General features: G+C 44.8%; 1 protein-coding gene across 1 annotated transcript; it reads right to left on the minus strand.

Annotated features, from left to right (window-relative positions):
- Positions 1-669: 669 nt before the first annotated feature.
- On the minus strand, positions 670-7,979 carry LOC115142215 (ATP-sensitive inward rectifier potassium channel 1-like). Its single transcript, XM_029681674.2, has 2 exons — positions 7,834-7,979; positions 670-2,492 (listed from the first exon to the last, which is right to left on the minus strand). The coding sequence occupies exon 2, from the start codon at positions 2,473-2,475 to the stop codon at positions 1,354-1,356; it is 1,122 nt and encodes a 373-aa protein (XP_029537534.1). The 5' UTR covers positions 2,476-2,492; positions 7,834-7,979; the 3' UTR covers positions 670-1,353.
- Between the last annotated feature and the right edge of the window lie 17,612 nt (positions 7,980-25,591).

A 25,591-nucleotide genomic window follows, 5' to 3' on the forward strand; every position in this document is an offset into this window, starting at 1 on the left:
AAGCAATGGACTTCCAAAATCTAAGATTAAAAAAATGTTAGCAAATCACTGGTGAAGCATAATCAGCTGTTTGAATGCAGTCAAACGGTGAATGGCTCACAGCATCCCATTTTTACACATGAAAGAGAATTGGGACCCCACTCTGAGGGGAGAAATGTACAATATGATCAGGCAAAAGATAGAGTTCTGTGGTATTGACAAATTATGACATGTTGTGTCAGTGAAGTGGCTTGTTCTAAATGGGAATAAATATACAAGTCAAAAGTCTTTGATCGTTACCAACGTGAATGACAATGTTCCAGAATTTAGCAAACTCGTCCTACTATTTCTTTGATTATCAGCCTATGACACCTTGGGTCTGAGGAGGGATTAGTTAGCATATGAAGTTGCTGTACCTAACCTTGCCCATGCCCCAAAGTTGGTATATAAGGAAAGGCTTATAGATTTTATGTCCTAATACTCACTCACTTACAAAAGCAGCATGTGTGCTCCAATGAAGCATTATCTTGGGGATGTCCTTGCACGTCACAGTTATAATGAATAGGTGTTCTAATGTTATCTAGCACTAGCTCAGATGGCAGGTTTGGGGCTTCGTTTCTCACTGGGGGAATTCACATAATGTACTGTAAGTTGCTTTGCATAAAAGTGTCTGCTGTGGCATATTGAAAAAAGCAGTTTGAGTCATATCTGGATTGTAAATGTTTTTAATACAAATATGAATTTTATAGTCTCTTCAAGTGTGATATCTTCAAATTATTGTCATCAGTAGATTCCAGCTTCAAAAAGCTGTTCCCTCAAGAATGTGTCTCATTTAACTTGTGGTAAGACAACTCAAGACATATATTCCTAAAACAAGCTAAATAGTCTAACACAGTTAGCACTTGATAAGTAAATCATTCTTAAAATAGGATAATATGATTTTTATTTGTAAATTTTACCCCCTTTTTCTCCCCAATTTCATGGTGTCCAATTGTTAGTAATTACTATCTTGTCTTATCGCTACAACTCCCGTACGGGCTCAGCAGAGACGAAGGTTGAAAGCCATGCGTCCTCCGAAACACAACCCAACCAAGCCGCACTGCTTCTTAACACAGTGCACATCCAACCCGGAAGCCAGCCACACCAATGTGTTGGAGGAAACACCGTGCAACCTTGGTTGGCATGCACTGTGCCTGGCCCACCACAGGAGTCGCTGGTGCGAGATGAGACAAAGATTTGTAATCAGATTTGTAATTTTTGCAATGTTAAACTAAAAATAGCTATTCTATGGGCACAGCCGAAGAACCATTTAGCATCCATTTTTCTAAGCGTGTACAACCTATAACTGTCTTCTATTCCTCAGGCCACATAAGCTCACAACTTGGTCATATTAGGTTGTTCTAAGTTATCATTTGCTTCAAATTCCCAGTTGTCGATTCCGTTAATGGAGTGGAGGTGGTGTCCCTTCATGTTGTGGAAGCAGTAGGAACAATGTGCAGTGGCCATGGGCACCACTTTGGAGAAGTTGGAGAAGTTCACTCTGTACTTGCCCTCTTTACTGCGGGAGATGATTGGCAGGAAGCTGTAACCCCACATGATCTCCTGAGGGATGAAGGAGGTCCTGACCTGGCAGGCTGAGCTGGTGGTCTCGGCTGTGCCGTCCAGAAAGACCACCAGCTCAAACTCCTGCTTATGGAGTGTGTCTACTGCCATCTCAAAAAAAGGGCTAGTATTGTCAATCACATGGTAGAGTGTGAGAGGGCACACAAAGAAGAGGTTGTCCTTCCCAGCGTCCACCATGAACTCAATGTTCACCTGATCCATGATGATTGTCTCCCCATTGGGTTTGATGGTTGTCCTCAACAACTTGCCATAAATCTGGCTCCCGATCATCAGGGTCTTGCGTAAGTTGGCCACTCTTATCATGAGGCAAAGGAAGTCCTTCTTAGGACAGATGACAGCTGTCTGACTGAATGTGATGGTCTTGGCCCTTTTCTTAGGGATGGAGATCTTGGCCAGGATGATTCCACACAGGAAACAGTTGATGATGGAACCTATGAGAAACTGGGTAATGATGAGGGTTAAGGCACCAGAACAGTGAGGGGTGATGACCCGTACACCATACCCGATACTGGTCTGGGTCTCCATGGAGAAGAGGAATGCTGTAATGAGATCGGAAACATTTTCCACACAGTACTTGTGGCCTTTTGAGGGGTTCTGCCAGGTCAGGTCCCCGTTGCTCCAGGCGATCCAGAACCACAGTAGTCCGAAGATGAACCAGCTCAGGGTGAACGAGACGGTGAAGAAGAAGAGGACAAAGCGCCAGCGGAACTCTACGAAGGTCGTCCAGAAGTCCACGAGGAAGGCAAACTGGTTGCCGCATTTCACGTTACCAAATTCAATGTTGCATTGGCCATATTTGGTCACCAGCCGGGTTCGGCGGATTCTTCGCTCCACCAGGTGGTCCTGGATGCTCTTCCTGATGCCAAACATCATTTTCTAGGTCCTGTCTTCTGTTAGAGATAATAAGAATATGTTTGTCAAATAGTTCATACTTTAACTAATTGGGTTAAACTGACCTTCATTTTCATCAAAATATCATTATATGAAACAACTCACCAGCACAAACACCTCAGTCAGTCTATGATCAATGGAATGACTTCACATACCTGCCCCAACCACGCTTCTCTACTTACTAGCAGTTGCTGTGCATCACTTGCACATTTTAATATGCACTTACATTTTGTAATCCTGGGCACATGCCATAGTTAAGACCCAGATGATTTTACCATTATCCATTAGCCTTTTACTATGTTTAAATCAGTGATTTTGACTGTAAAAATACTATTTTGTTATTTTAGGGGGAATTGGTGTAATATCTTAACAAATATTTAATATCAATAGGTTTGTTTAGTTTAGTGTCTCTTGCACAATGCTAGACCTGGTTTGTGTGCGTTTTGCTGAATACAATGCTAGACCTGGTTTACTGGAGTTGAGGTGCAGGGGTAGACCTGTTTTACAGTTTATGGATATTTAGGCTTTGGCACATGTAGACCTGGCTTAGTTGGCTAATTGAGTTCAAGAACAGGTGCAGACTTTGGTATGTAAATTGGAGCTGAAGTATAGGTGAAGACCTGGTTTGTATAAATATTGGGGCTGAAATGCAGAAGAACAGCAATTTTTCTAACAATTATGGCTTGCATGTAGCAGTAGACCGGTTAAAGGTCACAGGACTAAGATATGCAAATAACAGGGTTGGAATGTGCAGCGAATAGGTGGATATAGGTTACTGTTGGTGTCTTAGAGAATATAGGCGGAGTAACAAATAGTGCATTTAGCATCAGGATATGGGTGTATGGGTACTTGATTGTATAAATATTAGGGTTTAAGTGGGTGGGTAAGTGGGCTGAGGTATATACTGTACACTACATGACCAAAAGTATGTGGACACCTGCTCGTTGAACATCTCATTCCAAATCATGGGCATTAATAGGGAGTTGGTCCACCCTTTGCTGCTATAACAGCATCCACTCTTCTGGGAAGGCTTTCCACTAGATGTTTTAACATTGCTGCAGGGACTTACTTCCATTCAGCCACAAGAGCATTAGTGAGGTCGGGCACAGATGTTGGGTGATTAGGCCTGGCTCGCAGTCGGCGTTCCAATTCATCCCAAAGGTGTTCATTGGGGTTCAGGTCAGGGCTCTGTGCAGGCCAGCCAAGTTCTTCCAAAACCGATCTCGACAAACCATTTCTGTATGGACCTTGCTTTGTGGTCGGGGCCATTGTCATGCTGAAACAGGAAGGGCCTTCCCCAAACTGTTACAACAAAGTTAGAAGCACAGAATCATCTAGAATGTCATTATATGCTGTAGCATTAAGATTTCCCTTCACTGGAATTAAGGGGCCTAGCCCGAACCATGAAAAATAGCCCCAGACCATTATTCCTCCATAACAAAACTTTACAGATGGCATTATGCATTGAGGCAGGTAGCATTCTCCTGGCATCCGCCAAATCCAGTTTCGAACGTCGGACTGCCAGATTGTGAAACGTGATTCATCACTCCAGAGAACGTAATTCCACTGCTCCAGAGTCCAATGGCGGCGAGTTTTACACCACTGATCTTGGGCTTGTGTACGGCTGCCTGGCCATGGAAACCCATTTTATGAAGCTCCGGACAAACAGCTGATGTTGCTTCCAGAGGCAGTTTGGATCTCGGTAGTGAGTGTTGCAAACGAGGACTAATTATTTTTTACACACTATGTGCTTCATCACTCGGTGGTCCTGTTCTGTGAGCTTGTGTGGCCTATCACTTTGCAGCTGGGCCGCTGTTAATCCTAGATGTTTCCACTTCACAATAACAGCAATTACAGTTGACCGAGGCAGCTCTAGCGGGGCAGAAATTGAATTAACTGACTTGTTGGAAAGGTGGCATCCTATGACGGTCCCATGTTGAAAGTCACTGTGCTCTTCAGTAAGATCATTCTACTGCCATTGTTAGTCTATGGAAATTACATGGCTGTGTGCTCGATTTGATACACCTGTCAGCAAAGGGTGTGGCTGAAATAGCCGAATCCAATTTGCAGGGGTGTCCACATACTCTTGTATATACTGCATAGTGCAGTTATTTGGGCTGTGGAATAGAGGTACATATAGGCAGAGCTGTGACTAAGAATAAAACATATATTTTTTGACATAATTTAAAATATAAAAGATAAATATGGATCATGTTAGGGTTACTAATGGCATTTGATTTGCATAGTGGCATGCATGTCAGGGAACAATCTGGGAACAAACAGGTTAGTTAAGGCCTAAAATCATTCCAAAAATAAAGTTATTGTTGAAATATATCACTCCACTAGCCCAAATCAGTCAGATAACCATAACCTACCTAAAAGCATCCTCATCTAGCCTACTACAACCACATATAGTGGCTTGCAAAAGTATTCACCCCACTTGGCATTTTGCCTATTTTGTTGCCTTACAACCTGGAATTAAAATTGATTTGTTGTGGGGTTGTCATTTGTAAATCATTTTATTTACACAACATGCCTACCACTTTGAAAATGCAAAATATTTTTTATTGTGAAACAAACTGAAAACTTGAGCGTGCATAACTATTCACCTCCCCAAAGTCAATACTTTGTAGAGCCATCTTTTGCAGCAATTACAGCTGCAAGTCTCTTGGGGTATGTCTCTATAAGCTTGGCACATCTAGCCACTGGGATTTTTGCCCATTCTTCAAGACAGAACTGCTCCAGCTCCTTCAAGTTGGACGGGTTCCGCTGGTGAACAACACTCTTTAAGTTATACCACAGATTCTCAATTGGATTGAGGTCTGGGCTTTGAATGGGCCATTACAAGACATTTAAATGTTTCCCCTTAAACCACTCGAGTGTTGCTTTAGCAGTATGCTTAGGGTCATTGTCCTGCTGGAAGGTGAACCTCCGTCCCAGTCTCAAATCTCTGGAAGAATGAAACAGGTTTCCCTCAATAATTTCCCTGTATTTAGCATCACCCATCATTCCTTCAAATCTGACCAGTTTCCCAGTCCCTGCCAATGAAAAACATCCCCAGAGCATGATGCTGCCACCACCATGCTTCACTGTAGGGATGGTGTTCTCGGGGTGATGCGAGGTGTTGAGTTTGCACCAGACATAGCGTTTTCCTTGATGGCCAAAAAGCTCAATGTTGGTCTCATCTGACCAGAATACGTTTCCCACATGCCCTTTGGCGAACACCAAACGTGTTTGCTTATTCTTTTCTTTAAGAAATTGCTTTTTTTCTGGCCACTCTTCTGTAAAGCCCAGCTCTATGGAGTGTACAGCTTAAAGTGGTCCTATGGACAGATACTCCAATCTCCGCTTTGGAGTTTGAAACTCCTTCAGGGTTATCTTTGGTCTTTTTGTTGCCTCTCTGATTAATGCCCTCCTTGCCTGGTCCTTGATTTTTGGTGGGCGGCCCTCTCTTGGCAGGTTTGTTTTTGGTGCCATATTCATTCGATTTAAAAAAAATGGATTTAATGGTGCTCAGTGAGATGTTCAAAGTTTCAGATATTTTTTTATAACCCAACCCTGATCTGTACTTCTCTACAACTTTATCCCTGACCTGTTTGGAGAGCTTCTTGGTCTTCATGGTGCCGCTTGCTTGGTGGTGCCCCTTGCTTAGTGGTGTTCCAGACTCTGGGGCCTTTCAGAACAGGTGTATGTATACTGAGATCATGTGACATGACATGACTGGTTGTAGATTGCACACAGGTGCGCTTTATTTAACTAATTTTGTGACTTCTGAAGGTAATTGGTTGCCCCAGATCTTATTTAGGGGCTTCATAGCAAAATGGGTGAATACATATGCACGCACCACTTTTTTGTTTTCTATTTTTTTAAATTGTTTTAAACAAGCTATTATTTTTTATTTCACTTCACCAATTTCGACTATTTTGTGTGTGTCCATTACATGAAATCCAAATAAAAATCTATTTAAATTACAGGTTGTAACGCAACAAATAGGAAAAATGCCAAGGGGGATGAATACTTTTGCAAGGCAACCTGTAGCTGCATATAGGGCGGCAGGTAGCCTAGCAGTTAAGAGTGTTGAGCCAGAAACCAAAAGATTGCTGGGTCGAATCCCTGAGCTGACCATGTGAAAAATCTGTTGATGTGCCCCTATATTGTACTTGCTCCTGTAACTCACTCTGGATAAGAGCATCTGCTAAATGACTAAAATGTTAATTATATAAAACTGTCATAGTAACCACTGGTAAGGTAAACTCTTTGATGGATGGTCCCTGGCAAGAAAATGTTCCCTGAATAAATGTGGCCTGTGTTGCTGCCAAGCTATGCCAAATAGTTGGATGGTGGTGCGACTGTTAAGTACTAAATGACCAGTGCAGTAAGCTTTGTTCCTACGCTCAAAGCTATGAAATGTCCTTTATTTCATCAACTGAAATCCGATAGTCACACACGGTTCTTTGTTGAGAAGCTTTGGATCTCACAAAGCCTTTCACACGTAATCATGACCCCCCCCAATTGTTACTGTAAGGTGATATAATGAATGCCAAGATCATTTGAGATGTACTTTGATACAATGCTTGGCTGATGCTTTTCAATAATATACTTTTGAAATAGAGCGATCATTTTATTAGTACAGTGTGGTTCAGTTGTCATTGTCGCTAATAACTCTTCAACAAGTAATGATTTGCCCAGGAAAACGTTATAATCATTTATTTAAAGGTTGTGCAATCAATGCCAAGGGGAGCCATTTCCACCCTTGTAATCATCCGTTTGTGATTAAATGCAATGTTATTCACATTTGGATCTTTCAGCCAATTAAATAATTCACTCAATATTTACACTGATAAATGTAGGCACATGTTGTATGATTTACTTCTACGGTGAGAGTTCAGAAAGTCAGCTACTTCTTTTCCCCTTTTGGAGAGAGACCGTCCCGACTGTACATTTCTCATATAACAATAAAAAAATTGCCCTCTCAAGACCATTTTAAAATCCTCAACACTATACAAGACCACAAACTAACCCCACTACACACCCACCTGTATACAAAGTTTGTAATGGAGTCAGATCAGTCATATAACATACAATATGTTTACTGGCAGACATGCCACTCTTCACTCATAGGGTTTTTGTAAACAACAACATTAGCGGAATGTCAATAAAAAAATATATGCAGCTTTTGTTAAGGGAGAGTAGCCAAACGGCAAGCTCACCTTAGCCTCAAAGGGGGTACATATCAACATAATGGAATGTTATTATAATGGGAGAATACAAAGCAAAGTTTTCCCTCACTGGATGATAATGGTCCAACTAAGATGATGTCCTCACTCAAGCTGAGCTTACCTGTCAGTGTGTAAACTGTGGAAATCCAAAATTGTGTTGCACATTGGTTGCCCTCTGTCGCTGTCTCTCTCAGCCTGGTCTCTGGTGTGTCCTGTACTTGGTGTTCTGACACTTTTTGCAGTGCTACACCTGTGTGCTTTTATAAACCCTTGTACTGGTGGGACTGGAATCACTTCAGGTGATGTTGACACGCACACAAACATGAAGTATTTGTACCGCCCTCCAGCAGGGCTGTTGAGTGGGTATGAGTTTACCCCACACAGCACAGGTACCCAGGGCCAGCCTGAATACCCTGTGCTACACCACCAATGTCTGCACACACACACACATGCACACACGCACACACACGCGCGCACAGGCACACACACCACACACATGCACACACACACACGCACACAGGCACACAGGCACACACACCACACACATGCTTGTATTTAATGTTGAAGGGGTAAATAAAGATGTTATACATTCATGCTACACACACATCAAATCAAACTTTATTTGTCACATGCGCCGAATACAAGTGTAGACTTGACCGTGAAATACTTACTTACAAGCCCTTAACCAACAGTGCAGTTCAAGAAAAGTTAAGAACGTATTTACCAAGTAGACTAAAATTAAAAATAATAATAAAAAGTAACAATAAGAATAACAATAACGAGGCTATATACAGGGGCACGTGTACCGAGTCAGTGTTCGGGGGTACAGATTAGTTGAGGTAATTTATGTAGGTGGGGGTGAAGTGACTATACATAGATAATAAACAGAGAGTAGCAGCAGTGTACAAAAAGGGAGGGGGTCAATGTAAATTCTCCGGTGGCAATTTTAGTAATTGTCCAGCAGTCTTATGGCTTGGGGGTAGAAGCTGTTGAGGAGCCTTTTGGACCTAGACTTGGCGTCCGGTAACAGTTGCCGCACGGTAGCAGAGAAAACAGTTTATAACTTGGGTGACTGGAGTCTCTGACAATTTTATGGGATGTCCTCTGACACCCCCTATTGTATAGGTCCTGGATGACAGCAAGCTTGGCCCCAGTGATGTAGTGGGCCATTTGTACTACCCTCTGTATCGCCTTTTTGAGGATCTGGGGACCCATGCCAATATTCTCCTGAGGGGGAAAAGTTTTTTTTGTACCCTCATTACGACTGTCTTGGTATGTTTGGACCATGATAGTTCATTGGTGATGTGGACGTCAAGGAACTTGAAACTGTCGACCCGCTCCACTGCAGCCCCGGCGATGTTAACGGGGGCCTGTTCGGCCCGCCTTTTCTGCCAGTTCTCTGACCTCCTCTCTATAGGCTGTCTCATCATTGTTGGTGATCAGGCCTACCACTTTGTGTCAGCAGCAAACTTAATGATGGTGTTGGAGTCGTGTTTGGCCAAGCAGTCATGGGTGAACAGGGAATACAGGAGGGGACTAAGATCACACCCCTGAGGGGCCCCAGTGTTAAGGATCAGCGTGGCAGATGTGTTGTTGCCTACTCTTACCATCTGGGGGAGCCCCGTCAGGAGTCCAGGATCCAGTTGCACAGGGAGGTGTTTAGTCCCAGAGTCCTTAGCTTAGTGATAAGCTTCGTGGGCACTATGGTGTTGAACACTGAGCTGTAGTCAATGAACATTATTCTCACATAGGTGTCCCTTTTGTCCAGGTGAGAAAGGACAATGTGGAGTGCGACTGAGATTGCGTGGATCTGTTGGGGCGGTATGCGAATTGTAGTGGGTCTAGGGTTTCCTGGAGTATACTGTTGATGTGTGCCATGACCAGCCTTTCAAAGCACTTCATGGCCACCGACGTGAGTGCAACAGGGTGGTAATCATTTAGGCAGGTTACTTACCTTCACTTCCTTGGGCACAGGGACTATGGTGGTCTGCATGAAACATGTTGGTTTTACAGACACGGTCAGGGAGAGGTTGAAAATGTCATTGAAGACATTTGACAGTTGATCCTCGCATGCTTTAATTAAGTACACATCCTTGTAATCTGTCAGGCCCAGCTGCTTTGTGAATGTTGACCTGTTTAACCTGTTGCTTCTACTCGGGACGCTTGCGTCCCAACTAGAGCTCTGGAAATGCAAATGCGCTACGCTAAATGCTAATAGTATTAGTTAAAACTCAAAAGTTCATTAAAATACACATGCAGGGTATCGAATTAAAGCTACACTCGTTGTGAATCCAGGCAACAAGTCAGATTTTTAAAATGCTTTTCGGCGAAAGCATGAGAAGCTATTACCTGATAGCATGTAACACCCCAAAAGACCCACAGGGGACGTAAACAAAATAATTAGCATTTCGGCGTAACACAAACCGCACAATAAGAAAACATAGAAAACACAAACATTCATTACCTTTCACCATCTTCTTTGTTGGCACTCCTAGATGTCCCATAAACACTATTTGGGTCTTTATTTCGATTAAATCGGTCCATATAAAGCCTAGATATCGTTATATGTAGACTGTGTGATAAACGAAAAAAACATTGTTTCAAAACGTAACGTCATTTTTTAAAATTCAAAAAGTCGACGATAAACTTTCACAAAACACTTCGAAATACGTTTGTAATGCAACTTTAGGTATTAGTAAACGTTAATAAGCGATAAAATTCATCAGGAGGCGATGTAAAGATCATTAGCTGTCCGTCTGGAAAAATGTCCGGCTAGAAACTCAACGAAAATATCCGGTCCTAGACCTAAGGAGATACGGTGCCCTGCATGTGTTTGACCAAGAAAAAACTCGAAGGGAAATGACAAGACTCTAGACACCGTGTGGAAGCTGTAGATACTGCAACCTCAGTCAATTAATTGTGGTTCACCTTTATCAATGGGTTCAAGTAGCGCATGGATATATTTTCCCATTTTCAGTGATCAGTTTTTCCTGTGCTTTTCGATGTAAATGCCGTTCTGGTAAAGCCACAGCAGTGATTTAACCAGTTTTATAAACGTCTGAGTGTTTTCTATCCACACAGACTAAGCAAATGCATATACTATATTCCTGGCATGAGTAGCAGGGCGCTGAAATGTTGCGCGATTTTTAACAGAATGTTCAAAAAAGTAGAGGGTCGACTTAAGAGGTTAAAGGTTTTGTTCACATCGGCAACTGAGAGCGCTATCACACAGTCATCCAGATTAGCTGGTGCTCTCGTGCATGCTTCAGTGTTGCTTGCCTTGAAGCGAGCATAAAATAAATGTAGCTCGTCTGGTAGGCTCGCGTCACTGGGCAGCTCGCGTCTGTGTTTCCCTTTGTAATCCGTAATAGTATTCAGGCCCTGCCACATCCGACGAGCGTTAGAGCTGGTGTAGCAGGATTCAATGACTTCTGGTTGGGATATGTACGTACAGTCACAGTGGGGACGACATCGTCGATGCACTTACTGATGAAGCTGATGACTGAGGTGGTGTTCTCCTCAATGCCATTGGATTAATCCCGGAACATATTCCAGTCTGTGCTAGCAAAACAGTTCTGTAGTGTAGCATCCACATCATCTGACCACTTCCGTATTGAGCGAGTCACTAGAGGATAAAATTATGGTCAGATTTGCCAAATGGAGGACGGGGGAGAGCTTTGTATGCATCTCTGTGTGTGGAGTAAAGGTGGTCTAGATTTTTTTTTCTCTGGTTGCACATGTGACATGCTGGTAAAAATTTGGTAAAACTGATTAAATTTGCCTGTATTAAAGTCCCTGGCCAATAGGAGCACCACTTCAATTTCTTCTTTGCTTATTGCCTTATAGAGTTAGTTGAGAGTGGTCTTAGTGCCAGCTTCGTTCTGTGGTGGTAAATAGATGGCTACGAATAATATAGATGAGAACTCTAGATAGATAGTGTGGTCTACAGCTTATCATAATGTGATCTACCTCAGGTGAGCAATACCTTGAGACTTCTTTAATATTAGACATCGCGCACCAGCTGTTATTCACAAATAGACACACACCCCACCCCTTGTCTTACCAGAAGTAGCTTCTCTGTTCTGCCGGTGCATGGAAAATGATGCTAGCTCTATATTATCCGTATCGTTGTTGTCACGCCCTGGTCGAAGTATATTGTGTTTGTCTTTATTTATTTAGTCAGGACGGGGTGTTGCACCAGATAGGGCTGTTTCGGTTTTCACATTTAATTATTTTTGTAGTTTCTTCATGTATAGTTTTTTCCTTCATTAAAATATCATGAATCATCATCACGCTGCATTTTGGTCCGACTCTCCTTCTCCACAAGAAAGCCGTTACAGAATCACCCACCACAACTGGACCAAGCGGCGTGTCAACAGGCAGGAGCAGCAGGTGAAACAACAGCGGCAGCAGGAGATACGTAATAAGGAATTCTGGACATGGGAGGAAATCCTCGACGGGAGAGGACCCTGGGCTAAACCAGGGGAGTGTAGCCGCCGCAAGGTGCAACAGGAGAAGAGGCAACAGGAGCAGCCCAAAGAGGAGTACGGTTTGGACTACAAGAGTATGGACTATACTTCTTGGGAGGAGACAGACAGGTGGGCGGTCGACCCAGGGAGAGTGCCGGAGCCCGCCTGGGATTCGATGGAGCAGTGCGCAGAAGTTTATCGGATAATGGAGTTGGCGAAGCAAGCACGGCGGCGCGGACGGAAGCCCAAGAGTCAGCCCCAAAAATGTATTGGGGGGAGGCTCACAGGGAGTAGGGCTACGCCAGGTAGAAGACCTGCGCAAACTCCCTGTGCTTACCGGGGGGCTAGTGAGACCGGGCAGGCACCGTGTTATGCTTTGGAGCGCACGGTGTCCCCAATGCGGGTGCATAGCCCGGTGCGGTACATTCCAGCTCCTCGTATCGGCCGGGCTAGAGTGGGCATCGAGCCAGGTAAGGTTGGGCAGGCTCGGTGCTCAAGAGCTCCAGTGCGCCTGCACGGTCCGGTCTATCCAGTACCACCTTCACGCACCAGCCCTCCGGTGGCAGCTCCCCGCACCAGGCTTCCTGTGCGTGTTCTCGGCCCAGTCCCACCAGTGCCAGCACCACGCATCAGGCCTACAGTGCGCCTCGCCTCTCCAGCGCTGCCGGAGTCTTCCACATGTTCAGCGCAGCCAGATCCTTCCTCCTCTAGAGCGCTGCCGGAGTTTCCCGCCTATCTAGCGCTGCCAGAGCCTTCCTCATCTCCAGCGCTGCCGGAGTCTCCCGCCTGTTCAGCGCAGCCAGAGCCTTCCTCCTCTACAGCGCTGCTGGAGTCTCCCGCCTGTTCAGCGCTGCCAGAGCCTTCCTCCTCTATAGCGCTGCTGGAGTCTCCTGCCTGTTCAGCGCAGCCAGAGCTGCCAGCCTGCATGGAGCAGCCAGAGCTGTCAGCCTGCATGGAGCAGCCAGAGCTGCCAGTCTGCATGAAGCAGCCAGAGCTGCCAGTCTGCATGAAGCAGCCAGAGCTGCCAGTCTGTAAGAAGCCGCCAGAGCTGTCAGCCTACATGGAGCAGCCAGAGCCGCCAGTCAGCGTGGAGCAGCCAGAGCCGCCAGTCAGCATGGAGCAGCCAGATCCGTCAGTCAGCCAGGATCCGCCAGTCAGCCAGACTCTTCCAGATCCGCCAGTCAGCCAGACTCTTCCAGATCCGCCAGTCATCCAGACTCTTCCAGATCCGCCAGTCAGCCAGACTCTTCCAGATCCGCCAGTTAGCCAGGATCTGCCAGAACCGCCAGCCAGCCAGGATCTGCCAGATCCAACTACCTGCCTGAGCTTCCTCTCAGTGCTGAGCTTCCTCTCAGTGCTGAGCTTCCTCTCAGTGCTGAGCTTCCCCTCGGTGCTGAGCTTCCCCTCAGTCCCGAGCTTCCCCTCAGTCCCGAGCTTCCCCTCAGTCCCGAGCTTCCCCTCAGTCCCGAGCTGCTTCAGTCCCGAGCTGCCCCTCAGTCTCGAGCTGCCCCTCAGTCCAATGGGGTTCTGGGTGAGGACTACTAGGCCATGGTCGGCGGCGAGGGTGGACTATCCCAGGACGCGAGGAGGAGGGACTAAGACATTGATTGAGTGGATTCCACGTCCCGCGCCGGAGCCGACACCATGGACAGACGCCCACCCGGGCCCTCCCTATTGTTTTGATGTGCGTCCGGGAGTCCGCACCTTAGGGGGGGGTTCTGTCACGCCCTGGTCGAAGTATATTGTGTTTGTCTTTATTTATTTAGTCAGGCCGGGGTGTGACATGGGTTTATTGTGGTGTGTTTTGTCTTGGGGTTTTGTTAGGTATTGGGTGTGTGGCTTAGTGGGGGTATCTAGCAAAGTCTATGGCTGTCTGGAGTGGTTCTCAATCAGAGGCAGGTGTTTAGCGTTGTCTCTGATTGGGAACCATATTTAGGCAGCCATATTCTTTGAGTGTTTTGTGGGTGATTGTTCCTGTCTTTGTGTTTGCACCAGATAGGGCTGTTTCGGTTTTCACATTTAATTATTTTTGTAGTTTCTTCATGTATAGTTTTTTCCTTCATTAAAATATCATGAATCATCATCACGCTGCATTTTGGTCCGACTCTCTTCTCCATAAGAAAGCCGTTACAGTTGTTCAGTCACATCTTGGTGAAACATAAGATGTTACAGTTTTTGATGTCCCGTTGGTAGGATAATCTTAATTGTAGGTCATCAATTTTATTTTCCAATGATTGCATGTTAGTAAGAAGAATGGATGGCAATGGGAGTTTAGAGGGAGGGAGAGGGATTCTCAGAAGGCTGCCCGATCTGCGGCCCCTTTTCCTGTCTTTTCTTCACGCAGTAGATGTGGATCTGGGCCTGTTCCAGTGAAAGCAGGACATAATTCTCGCTGGACTCGTTAAAGGAAAAGGTTTCTTCCAATCCGCGGTGAGTAATCACTGTTCTCATGTCCAGAAGTTATATTCAGTCATAGCCAGACACCTTCAGTCTCACACAAATCATCAAGGAACCCACCAGGTACAACCCTAACTCTATAAGCAAGGGCACCCTCATAGACGTCATCCTGACCAACTGGCCCTCCAAATACACCTCCGCTGTCTTCAACCAGGATCTCAGCGACCACTGCCTCATTGCCTGTATCCGCTACGGTGCCGCAGTCAAACGACCACCCCTCATCACTGTCAAACGCTCCCTAAAACACTTCTGTGAGTAGGCCTTTCTAATCGACCTGGCCCGGGTATCCTGGAAGGACATTGACCTCATCCCGTCAGTTGAAGATGCCTGGTCATTCTTTAAGAGTAACTTCCTCACCATATTAGATAAGCATGCTCCGTTCAAAAAATGCAGAACTAAGAACAGATACAGCCCTTGGTTCACTCCAGACCTGACTGCCCTCGACCAGCACAAAAACATCCTGTGGCGGACTGCAATAGCATCGAACAGTCCCCGCGATATGCAAATGTTCAGGGAAGTCAGGAACCAATACACACAGTCAGTCAGGAAAGCTAAGGCCAGCTTCTTCAGGCAGAAGTTTGCATCCTGTAGCTCCAACTCCAAAAAGTTCTGGGACACTGTGAAGTCCATGGAGAACAAGAGCACCTCCTCCCAGCTGCCCACTGCACTGAGGCTAGGGAACACGGTCACCAGACTCAGTAGCCTCGGTTTTTCGGATGACTGCCTTGCCTGGTTCACCAATTACTTTGCAGACAGAGTTCAGTGTGTCAAATCGGAGGGCATGTTGTCCGGTCCTCTGGCAGTCTCTATGGGGGTGCCACAGGGTTCAATTCTCGGGCCGACTCTTTTCTCTGTGTATATCAATGATGTTGCTCTTGCTGCGGGCGATTCCCTGATCCACCTCTACGCAGACGACACCATTCTATACACTTTCGGCCCGTCATTGGACACTGTGCTATCTAACCTCCAATCGAGCTTCAATGCCATACAACACTCCTTCCGTGGCCTCCAACTGCTCTTAAACGCTAGTAAAACCAAATGCATGCTTTTCAACTGATCGCTGCCTGCACCCACTTGCCCGACTAGCATCACCACACTGGATGGTTCCGACCTTGAATATGTGGACACCTATAAGTACCTAGGTGTCTGGCTAGACTGCAAACTCTCCTTCCAGACCCATATCAAACATCTCCAATCGAAAATCAAATCAAGAGTCGGCTTTCTATTCCGCAACAAAGCCTCCTTCACTCACGCTGCCAAGCTTACCCTAGTAAAACTGACTATCCTACCGATCCTCGACTTCGGCGATGTCATCTACAAAATTGCTTCCAACACTCTTCTCAGCAAACTGGATGCAGTTTATCCCTCGCTACATATTCGTCACCAGATCCACTGGCTCCAGGTCATCTACAAGGCCATGCTAGGCAAAGCTCCGCCTTATCTCAGCTCACTGGTCACGATGGCAACACCCATCCGTAGCACGCGCTCCAGCAGGTGTATCTCATTGATCATCCCTAAAGCCAACACCTCATTCGGCCGCCTTTCGTTCCAGTACTCTGCTGCCTGTGACTGGAACGAATTGCAAAAATCGCTGAAGTTGGAGACTTTTATCTCCCTCACCAACTTCAAACATCAGCTATCTGAGCAGCTAACCGATCGCTGCAGCTGTACATAATCTATTGGTAAATAGCCCACCCATTTTCACCTACCTCATCCCCACAGTTTTTATTTATTTACTTTTCTGCTCTTTTGCACACCAATATCTCTACCAGTACATGATCATCTGATCATTTATCACTCCAGTGTTAATCTGCAATATTGTAATTATTCGCCTACCTCCTCATGCCTTTTGCACACATTGTATATAGACTCCCCTTTTTTCTCTACTGTGTTATTGACTTGTTAATTGTTTACTCCATGTGCAACTCTGTGTTGTCTGTTCACACTGCTATGCTTTATCTTGGCCAGGTCGCAGTTGCAAATGAGAACCTGTTCTCAACTAGCCTACCTGGTTAAATAAAGGTGAAATAAAAAAATAAAAAAAATAAAAAAGACGGTAGCAGCAACATTATGTAACATTATGTCACAACTGCTTGTCACGTCTTCTCCTGCTCCTCCCGCCCTCTGGTGCTCGACGTTGCTGGTCTACTAACCACCAGTCCTGGCAACCCATCATTACACACACCTGGAATCCATCATTATGCACACCTGAACTTCATCACTTCCCTGATTACTCCCCCTTTATCTAGCACTGCGTGGTTGTCACCCATAAGGCAGTATCCTGTGTTCATGTTCAGATGCTACTCCTGTTCGTGTAGTCACTCTATGTTCGTTCTTATAAAACTCAAAGACAGCACCTGCTTCTTGACTCCCTGCATCTTTGTTACAGAATACTGCCTCATTAAATGGAAGCTGCAGTCAACTGAGACATCTCCCAGATGGTCGCCGAGCAGGAAGACCTACTTCGCCAACAACACGACCAGCTGGAGCAACTGGAGGGTGAGCACCTACTCCAACTACGGCAGGATGGCCAGACCGCTGCGGAGTACACACTCACCTTCCGTACAGTGGCAGCATCCAGTAGATGGAATGAGCCAGAGCTCCACACCTTATTCAGAAGAGGATTGCGCAAAGAGGTCCAGACGGAGTTGGCATGCTGAGACGACACCATCTCCTTGGACGCACTCATCTCAATGGTCATCCATCTGTCATAACCTTCTTCGGGAGCATAGATAACCCCATCGCTTCTCTCCTACCTTCGTTGACCATTCTGATTCAGAGCATAAACCCATGGAGGTAGGGGCCACATGCCTCACCGCTCCATCACCACCAAGAACAGCTACCCTCTTTTTTACTAACCTGGAATTGCGGAGTGCCTAGAATCTGATCTTCAATCGGGAGAAGGATGAATGGAAGATGGCCTTCAGCACCATGTCTGGACACTATGAGTATTTGGTGATGCCTTATGGATTAGCCAACGCTCCGTCTGTGTTCCAGGCATTCGTGAACGAGGTATTCCAGGACATGCTTGGGTGTCAGGTAGTCGCTTTATTAAAAACTTTAGAGCCGTCGCCACAACTCTCTCTGCAAGGGTGGTCCCCATAAGTTGATGTGGAGTCCTGCAGCTGATGAGGCCTTCCGCCTACTGAAGGGGAGTTTCACTTCCGCCCCGTTGCTGAAACACCCAAATCCTTCACTGCCCTTCATGGTGGAGGTGGAAGCCTCAGAAGTGGGTGTGGGAGCTGTCCTATCACAATGCCAAGTAACCCACACAAATTGTAATCATGTGCCTATTACTCTAAAAAAACTGTGTCCGTCTAGAAGCTGTTAAAATTTCTTCGGGATATGGGGCAGCATTTTCACTTTTGGATAAATAGCGTGCCCAAATTCAACTGCCTGCTATTCATCCCCGGAATATAAGATATGCATATTATTAGTAGATTTGGATAGAAAACACTCTGAAGTTTCTAAAACTTTTTGAATCATGTTTGTGAGTATAACAGAACTTATGTAGCAGGCAAAACCCAGAGGACAAACCATTCAGATTTTATTTTGAGGTCACTGTCTTTTCAATGGTTTTTCATTTGTTGAGGTTTTTCCTTTGTGTAATGAAGAAGTACGGCCATTTTGAATGAGAGTCACTTGAAGTGGACTGTTTGAGAGAAAAGTTGCATCAGTTTGTTTTCTTATGGTATTGAACACAGATCATCCTGTCTTCAATTTGATAGATTATTAACGTTTAAAAATACCTAAAGTTTTATTACAAAGTAGTTTGAAATGTTTTGGCAAAGTTTACAGGTAACTTTTGAGATATTTTGTAGTAACGTTGCGCAATTTGGAAGCTGTGTTTTTCTGGATCAAACGCGCCAAATAAATGGACATTTTGGATATATATGGACGGAATAAATCGAACAAAAGGACCATTTGTGATGTTTATGGGACATATTGGAGTGCCAAAAAAAGAACTTCGTCAAAGGTAAGGCATGAATTATATTTTTATTTCTGCGTTTTGTGTAGCGCCTGCAGGGTTGAAATATGCTACTCTCTTTGTTTACTGTTGTGCTATCATCAGATAATAGCATCTTATGCTTTCGCCGAAAGCCTTTTTGAGATCTGACATGTTGGCTAGATTCACAAAGAGTGTAGCTTTCATTTGGTATCTTACATGTGTGATATAATGAAAGTTGGATTTTTATAGTATTTTATTTGAATTTGGCGCTCTGCATTTTCCCTGGTTATTGGCCAGGTGGGACGATTGCGTCCCACCTATCCCAGAGAGGTTTTAAGGAGCCTTTTGGTCCTAGACTTGGCACTACGGTACCGCTTGCCGTGCGGTAGCAGAGTAAACACTCTATGACCAAGGTGACTGGTGCCATTTTTTGGCCATTCCTCTGACACCACCTAATAAATAGTATGTTAGTTCATATTAAACTCACTGACTGCACCGGCTTCCTGACTCCCTGCGTCTACGTTACACTGCTGTTGCCAGACTCTTCTTATGATTACTAAATACTGCACAATTTAAACGCTTGCACCCCCATTCCCCAATACACATGTAAATATTGGACTATAAATTGTGCCTTCCTGTACGATACGTATGCTAAAATGTATTATTCTATTCTACTGAGCCATTTACTTTATGTTCATATTCTTATCTTTTATTTCTTATTGTTGTAGCATTGTCGAGAAAGAACCTGCAAGTTGGACAGTGTATACCATGTGTATACCATACACTTGACTAATTAAACTGGAAAACTATGTCAAGAGGAAACACACACACACGAGGAAATACAAACACACACACACACACACACACATGAGGAAACACACACACAAGAGGAAATACAAACACACACACACACATGCTTGTATTTGCTTTTGATGGGGGAAATAAAGATCTTGAATTGTAGCCACATTTTGTGATAATACGTATGCCACATGAGTAGTATCTGCTGGCAGTGATTGTAGATTGGTTGTTGCACCATGTGAGGCTTTTATAGTGGTTAACGTTGGATGGTTGACTGGTCCGTCTTGATGTTCAGGACCGGTGTGCTGTTGAGGGAAATGTCAATGAGGATTAGCATAAGAACAGGGAAGGGCTTGTCACCTGATGCTATTCCACAGCCCGTTGGCTCAGCAGCATTCATAATAAAACAACACAGTGAGGGACTCACGCGCCAGGCCTCTACCGCAGATTCATTACAAATACATTGCTTTCATTGTTGTGTGTGTGTTAGGCGACTCTTAACTGTATGCAAAAGGTTTTATTGTCTTCTCAGGAATTCAGCTTTCTCTGTGTGGCTTTTGACATCCCCCATTCTGTCTCACTTTCTCTCTTTGAAGCAGAGATTCAGTTGTCTTTACTTCCTGTAGGTCTGATATTTGATTGGTAACAGTAATGCTATTGGTCAACAAGATTTTGACTGAGATTCGTTGTCTCTTTCTCTTTGTTCCTGACTTGCACTGGTGAGATACACTCTCTCTTTCTCTCTCCACCCCAGGGACTCTTGGGGCATGGCCTTTTCAGGCTATGACTTCTCTCTCTCTCTCCTCCTCTGATCATGCCTAGAATAATGCATTGTAATGCTAGTATTTTCTTGTAACTTAAGCATTATGCCTTATTTGTGAATCCGTTCATTTTACAAATATATTAAAACTGCACTATGCAGAAATCGCTACGCCATTTCCTGGTTGTAAAATTCTAATAGTTTGTCTAATTTTAGTTTATGTGAAAAAAAACAAGCACGTATAGTGCAGAGAATCATAATGCCATCTAATCTGCTGTAAAATATACTCTCCATAACCACAAATGTTGTATTTTCAGCTGTTTGAAGCTGGTGAACAAAACTTAAAAACAGATCTACCTGTTCTTTAGACTTGCTTTAAATGAGAATGACATATCTATAACTCACTGTTCTATGTGAATTTGGTCAGGTTACCCAAAACCTTACAAATTGCAGCTTTAAACAATACTTGCTTTGTGCATAATACTTCCTTTGACTTTCTTCTTCCATAATACTTTCTTTCCTCCTTCCATTTCTTGATATTTGTCATCTAAGCTCATAATACTTCATTCATTGTCTCTTTCTCTTTGTTCCTGTGTGTGTGTGTGTGTGTGTGTGTGTGTGTGTGTGTGTCTAGGGCACCCCCAGAAGTGATGCTTATCGACTGTATGCAAATTATTTTATTGTCTTCTCAGGAATTCAGCCTTCTCTGAGTTGCTCTTAAATATTATTTTGCCCTACGTGTGTGCGCGCGTGGACCAGAAGACCCCACAAGAATCGTAAAAAAATAACTGGGGTCATTTTGATAATCCCAAGGTCAAATGCTATTTCTATGGGGTTTAGGGTTAAGGTTAGAATTAGTGTTAGAATTAAGTTTAGGGTTAGGTTTTCAGGTTAAGGTCAGGGTTAGGGTTAGGAGCTAAATTTAGGGTTAGGTTTAGGTTTTCAGGTTAGGGTCAGGGTTAGGTTTAGGGTTAAGGTTAGGATTTCAGGTTAAGGTCAGGGTTGGTTTAGTGCTTAGGGAAAAAAGGATTTTGAATGGGACTGAATTGTGTCCCCACAAGGTTAGTTATACAAGTGTGTGTGTAGAGGTCCAAACCACTGACCTCAAAGAAAGGCTTAGTCTGAATACTTCAATGCAGACCTCTCTCTCTCCCCTTGCTTGTCACCCCCCACCCCTCCCTCTCTGACTGCAGTGTTGTTGCAGTGAGACTGTGTAAGAGACGCATGTGTGTGCATACTAACTCATGGAGTGCTGTGGCTGCGTCCCTCCTGTCTAATCCAAACACAGACCTGCTGCCTACTCTCCTATTCTTCTAAATAAAGCAGAGTAAGCATTGAGCTGTTATTAAAGGTGATGGAGACAGATGGAGCCTGTTGTTTACAAGTTCAACTGAATCACTGGCCTATCAGCCATGACACCCTGAACATAGTCGAGAGATGGAGGGAGGGAGAGGAGAGGAGAGGAGGGGTGGATGACTAACAAATGTGTAGTAAGATCATTCATCACTGTCTGCATATATCATATATCTAGTCGGAGGTCATTAGTGGGTGGAACAACACATCTCTCAGATTGATGTAGCATCTCAGCTTTACATTCAGTAACACTCTGTCTAGACTCAGAGAGGTTAGAATGCAGCTCCACAGAAAGATGTTACCGATGTCCACAGAACTGCTACTGGTGGACCACATGCAGCTATTCAGTCTTTGAGACAAGTGACACTCTATAGAGTCATCCTAATAGATTTCCACATTGAAAGCTAATATATACAGCAAGTAGGGTATCCATTATTTATTATTAGGCAGCCCAAAAGTAATATCTCTTTGAACCCGGTCAAATGTTGGGGGCTGTTGGAGGCATCATACATTGATTATAGTTTTGAGTAGATACCGTTCTCTGTCCTCACCAGACCTATCTAAGAGCAGAGATTACATTCATGAAAAATGTATTGTGTCGGTCGACAAGGCAAAGTGGAGGAGAGCCGTTGTGTATAATGCCCTGGTGGCATCCTAAAGTCATGATGAATTGATATCTTCCAATCTGTCACCCATCTCAGTCAGTGGTGAAGTTGATATTCAAACATCCCAGCAGGCTGTAGGCCAGTTCTGTCTTATTCAAATCTGTCCTGAACACAACACAACACCCTCGGCACCTCTGGCTGTGAGAATGATAACCCCTCTTGTTTGAAGAGCACAGTGCAATAGCAATACATCTAGAGCTCCTTGTCTGTGATGTCACCACATGCAACACATCTCCTATTCTCTAATAGTGGGATTAAATTTAGATTGTGTGTGGGTTAGTTTAAATTCATATGCCTGTTTTTCTGCCTGTCTCTTTGTCTGTCACATATGGTCACACCTCACACACACATCCATGGAAACACACTCATCCAAGGAAACACACTCATCCATGGAAACACACACATCCATGGAAACACACACATCCATGGGAACACACACATCCATGGAAACACACACATCCATGGAAACACACACATCCATGGGAACACACACATCCATGGAAACACACACATCCATGGAAACACACTCATCCAAGGAAACACACTCATCCATGGGAACACACACATCCATGGAAACACACTCATCCAAGGAAACACACACATCCATGGAAACACACACATCCATGGGAACACACACATCCATGGAAACACACACATCCATGGAAACACACTCATCCATGGAAACACACACATCCATGGAAACACACTCATCCATGGAAACACACTCATCCATGGAAACACACACATCCATGGAAACACACACATCCAAGGAAACACACACATCCATGGAAACACACTCATCCAAGGAAACACACACATCCATGGAAACACACACATCCATGGAAACACACTCATCCATGGAAACACACTCATCCATGGAAACACACACATCCATGGGAACACACACATCCATGGGAACACACACACACATCCAAGGAAACACACACATCCATGGAAACACACACATCCATGGAAACACACACCCATGGAAACAAACAAACAAACACCTGTCTGTCTTTCCTTTACACTGTTAGGCTTTAATCCTTTCACTCATCCTTGGTCACTTCTTGAAAATAGCAAGGGGGTTTTGTTCATGTGTATAAGTGGTCTGACTGACCCTCACTGTGACCTTTGGAAAGGCCAGCTGTTCCCCTTTTACAGGATGACTGAAGAGACTGGTCTCCCAGACACACATTGATTAGAGAAGCATTCATCAATCCCAGGGATTATCCCTGGCATGGAAAAGGCTGCTTTCTATAGCAAACCAATTACACTTTTTATGAGATGGGAAGGTTAACTGGCTAGATGAGCAATCCGTTTAAATCATTGACACTCGAGGTCTGGAGACGCATGCAAGGGAAGTTGAGAGGAGAAGAACGGGTCATTCTGGATGGAGGGGTGAAGGGAAGAGGAGAGAAGACGAATGGGGTGTTCTGGAGGGAGGGGTGAAGGGAAGAGCAGAATAATGGGTCGTTCTGGATGGACGGGTGACGGATAGAGGGGTGACGGATAGAGGGGTGACGGATGGAGGGGTGACGGATGGAGGGGTGACTGATGGAGGGGTGACGGCTGGAGGGGTGACGGATGGATGGGTGACGGATACAGGGGTGACGGATAGAGGGGTGACGGATAGAGGGGTGGGTGAGGGGATGACGGATAGAGGGGTGACGGATAGAGGGGTGACGGATGGAGGGGTGACTGATGGAGGGGTGACGGATAGAGGGGTGACGGATAGAGGGGTGACGGATAGAGGGTGACGGATAGAGGGGTGATGGATAGAGGGGTGACTGATGGAGGGGTGACGGCTGGAGGGGTGACGGCTGGAGGGGTGACGGCTGGATGGGTGAAGGGTAAAGGAGAGGAGAAGAATTGGGTGTTCTGGATGGAGAGGTGAAGGGTCATATGGATGGAGAGGTGAAGGGTCATATGGATGGAGAGGTGAAGGGTCATATGGATGGAGAGGTGAAGGGTCATATGGATGGAGAGGTGAAGGGGCATATAGATGGAGAGGGGAAGGGTCATATGGATGGAGAGGTGAAGGGTTATATGGATGCAGAGGGGGTGATGGTATAGAGAGAATAAGGGAAAGCATAAAATTATATTATTGGCTATTAAAGTTAATTGGAGAGGTTTCTGTGAAAGGTCTATGGAATCAAGAATGCATGTCCTTGTCCTTGTTGTTTTGATGAGAGAGTGTCTTCCCTTCATGCTGCATTGGTCATGCAGTGGGAGGTGTGCGTGCATGTGTGTGTGTCTGAGCGTGTGTGTGCGTGCGCGTGCGTGCGTGTGGGTCTGTGCGTGCGTGTTTGTGCGTGCGCGTGTGTGCGTGTGTATCTGTGCGTTCGTGTTTGTGCATGCGCGTGTGTGTGTGTGTGTGTGTGCGTGCATGTGTTTGATGAGGGATGAGGAGGAGGGGCTGAAAAAGGTCCTCTCTTCACTTTAATGGGTCTCATTCCATTAATGACCACCGCATGAACTTTCCTTAATGTTGCCACTAGTATTAGAGGAGCTAAATTAACCTTGTGAAGAGAAACATCCTCTCATTACCTTGTGAAGAGAAATCCTCTCATTACCTTGTGAAGAGAAACATCCTCTCATTACCTTGTGAAGAGAAATCCTCTCATTACCTTGTGAAGAGAAACATCCTCTCATTACCTTGTGAAGAGAAACATCCTCTCATTACCTTGTGAAGAGAAACATCCTCTCATTACCTTGTGAAGAGAAGCATCATCTCATTACCTTGTGAAGAGAAACATCCTCTCATTACCTTGTGAAGAGAAACATCCTCTCATTACCTTGTGAAGAGAAACATCCTCTCATTACCTTGTGAAGAGAAACATCCTCTCATTACCTTGTGAAGAGAAACATCCTCTCATTACCTTGTGAAGAGAAACATCCTCTCATTACCTTGTGAAGAGAAACATCCTCTCATTACCTTGTGAATAGAAACATCCTCTCATTACAACATCACCACCTCATATCCACCATATAAAGTAAAGCAACTTCAATTAGCTCGTAAAGCCTAACATTTTAACGACATCCACTAGTTTATAAGACCTAATCTGTCTTCCAGTCCTCCCCTCCAGTATGTGATGAGTCTTTAATCTGTGATGGGATACTCTGTTAAAGGGAAAGGTGACATAATTACACACTAGACTTGACATTTATTGTCCAGATCGTCTTGTCTGAGTCGCCTGAACATATGCAGTTCATACATTGTTCAAATAGAAAATGCTGTTTTACAGACCAATAGAAATGTTTGATTTTAGCTGGAAAGCTTCCCCAGTTTGAGCCTAGGTTTTGTGGGATCACTTTCATGTGCCGACTTCAGTGCCACAGTCATTGGAGGCTCAGCAAGCTGCTCTACTCTCTCAGCCCTTTGAAGTGGAAATGCAGGACTTGATATATTGTTTTAAAGGGTGTAATTG

This window comes from Oncorhynchus nerka, linkage group LG14, assembly GCF_034236695.1.
Source record: "Oncorhynchus nerka isolate Pitt River linkage group LG14, Oner_Uvic_2.0, whole genome shotgun sequence".
NCBI lineage: Eukaryota > Metazoa > Chordata > Actinopteri > Salmoniformes > Salmonidae > Oncorhynchus > Oncorhynchus nerka.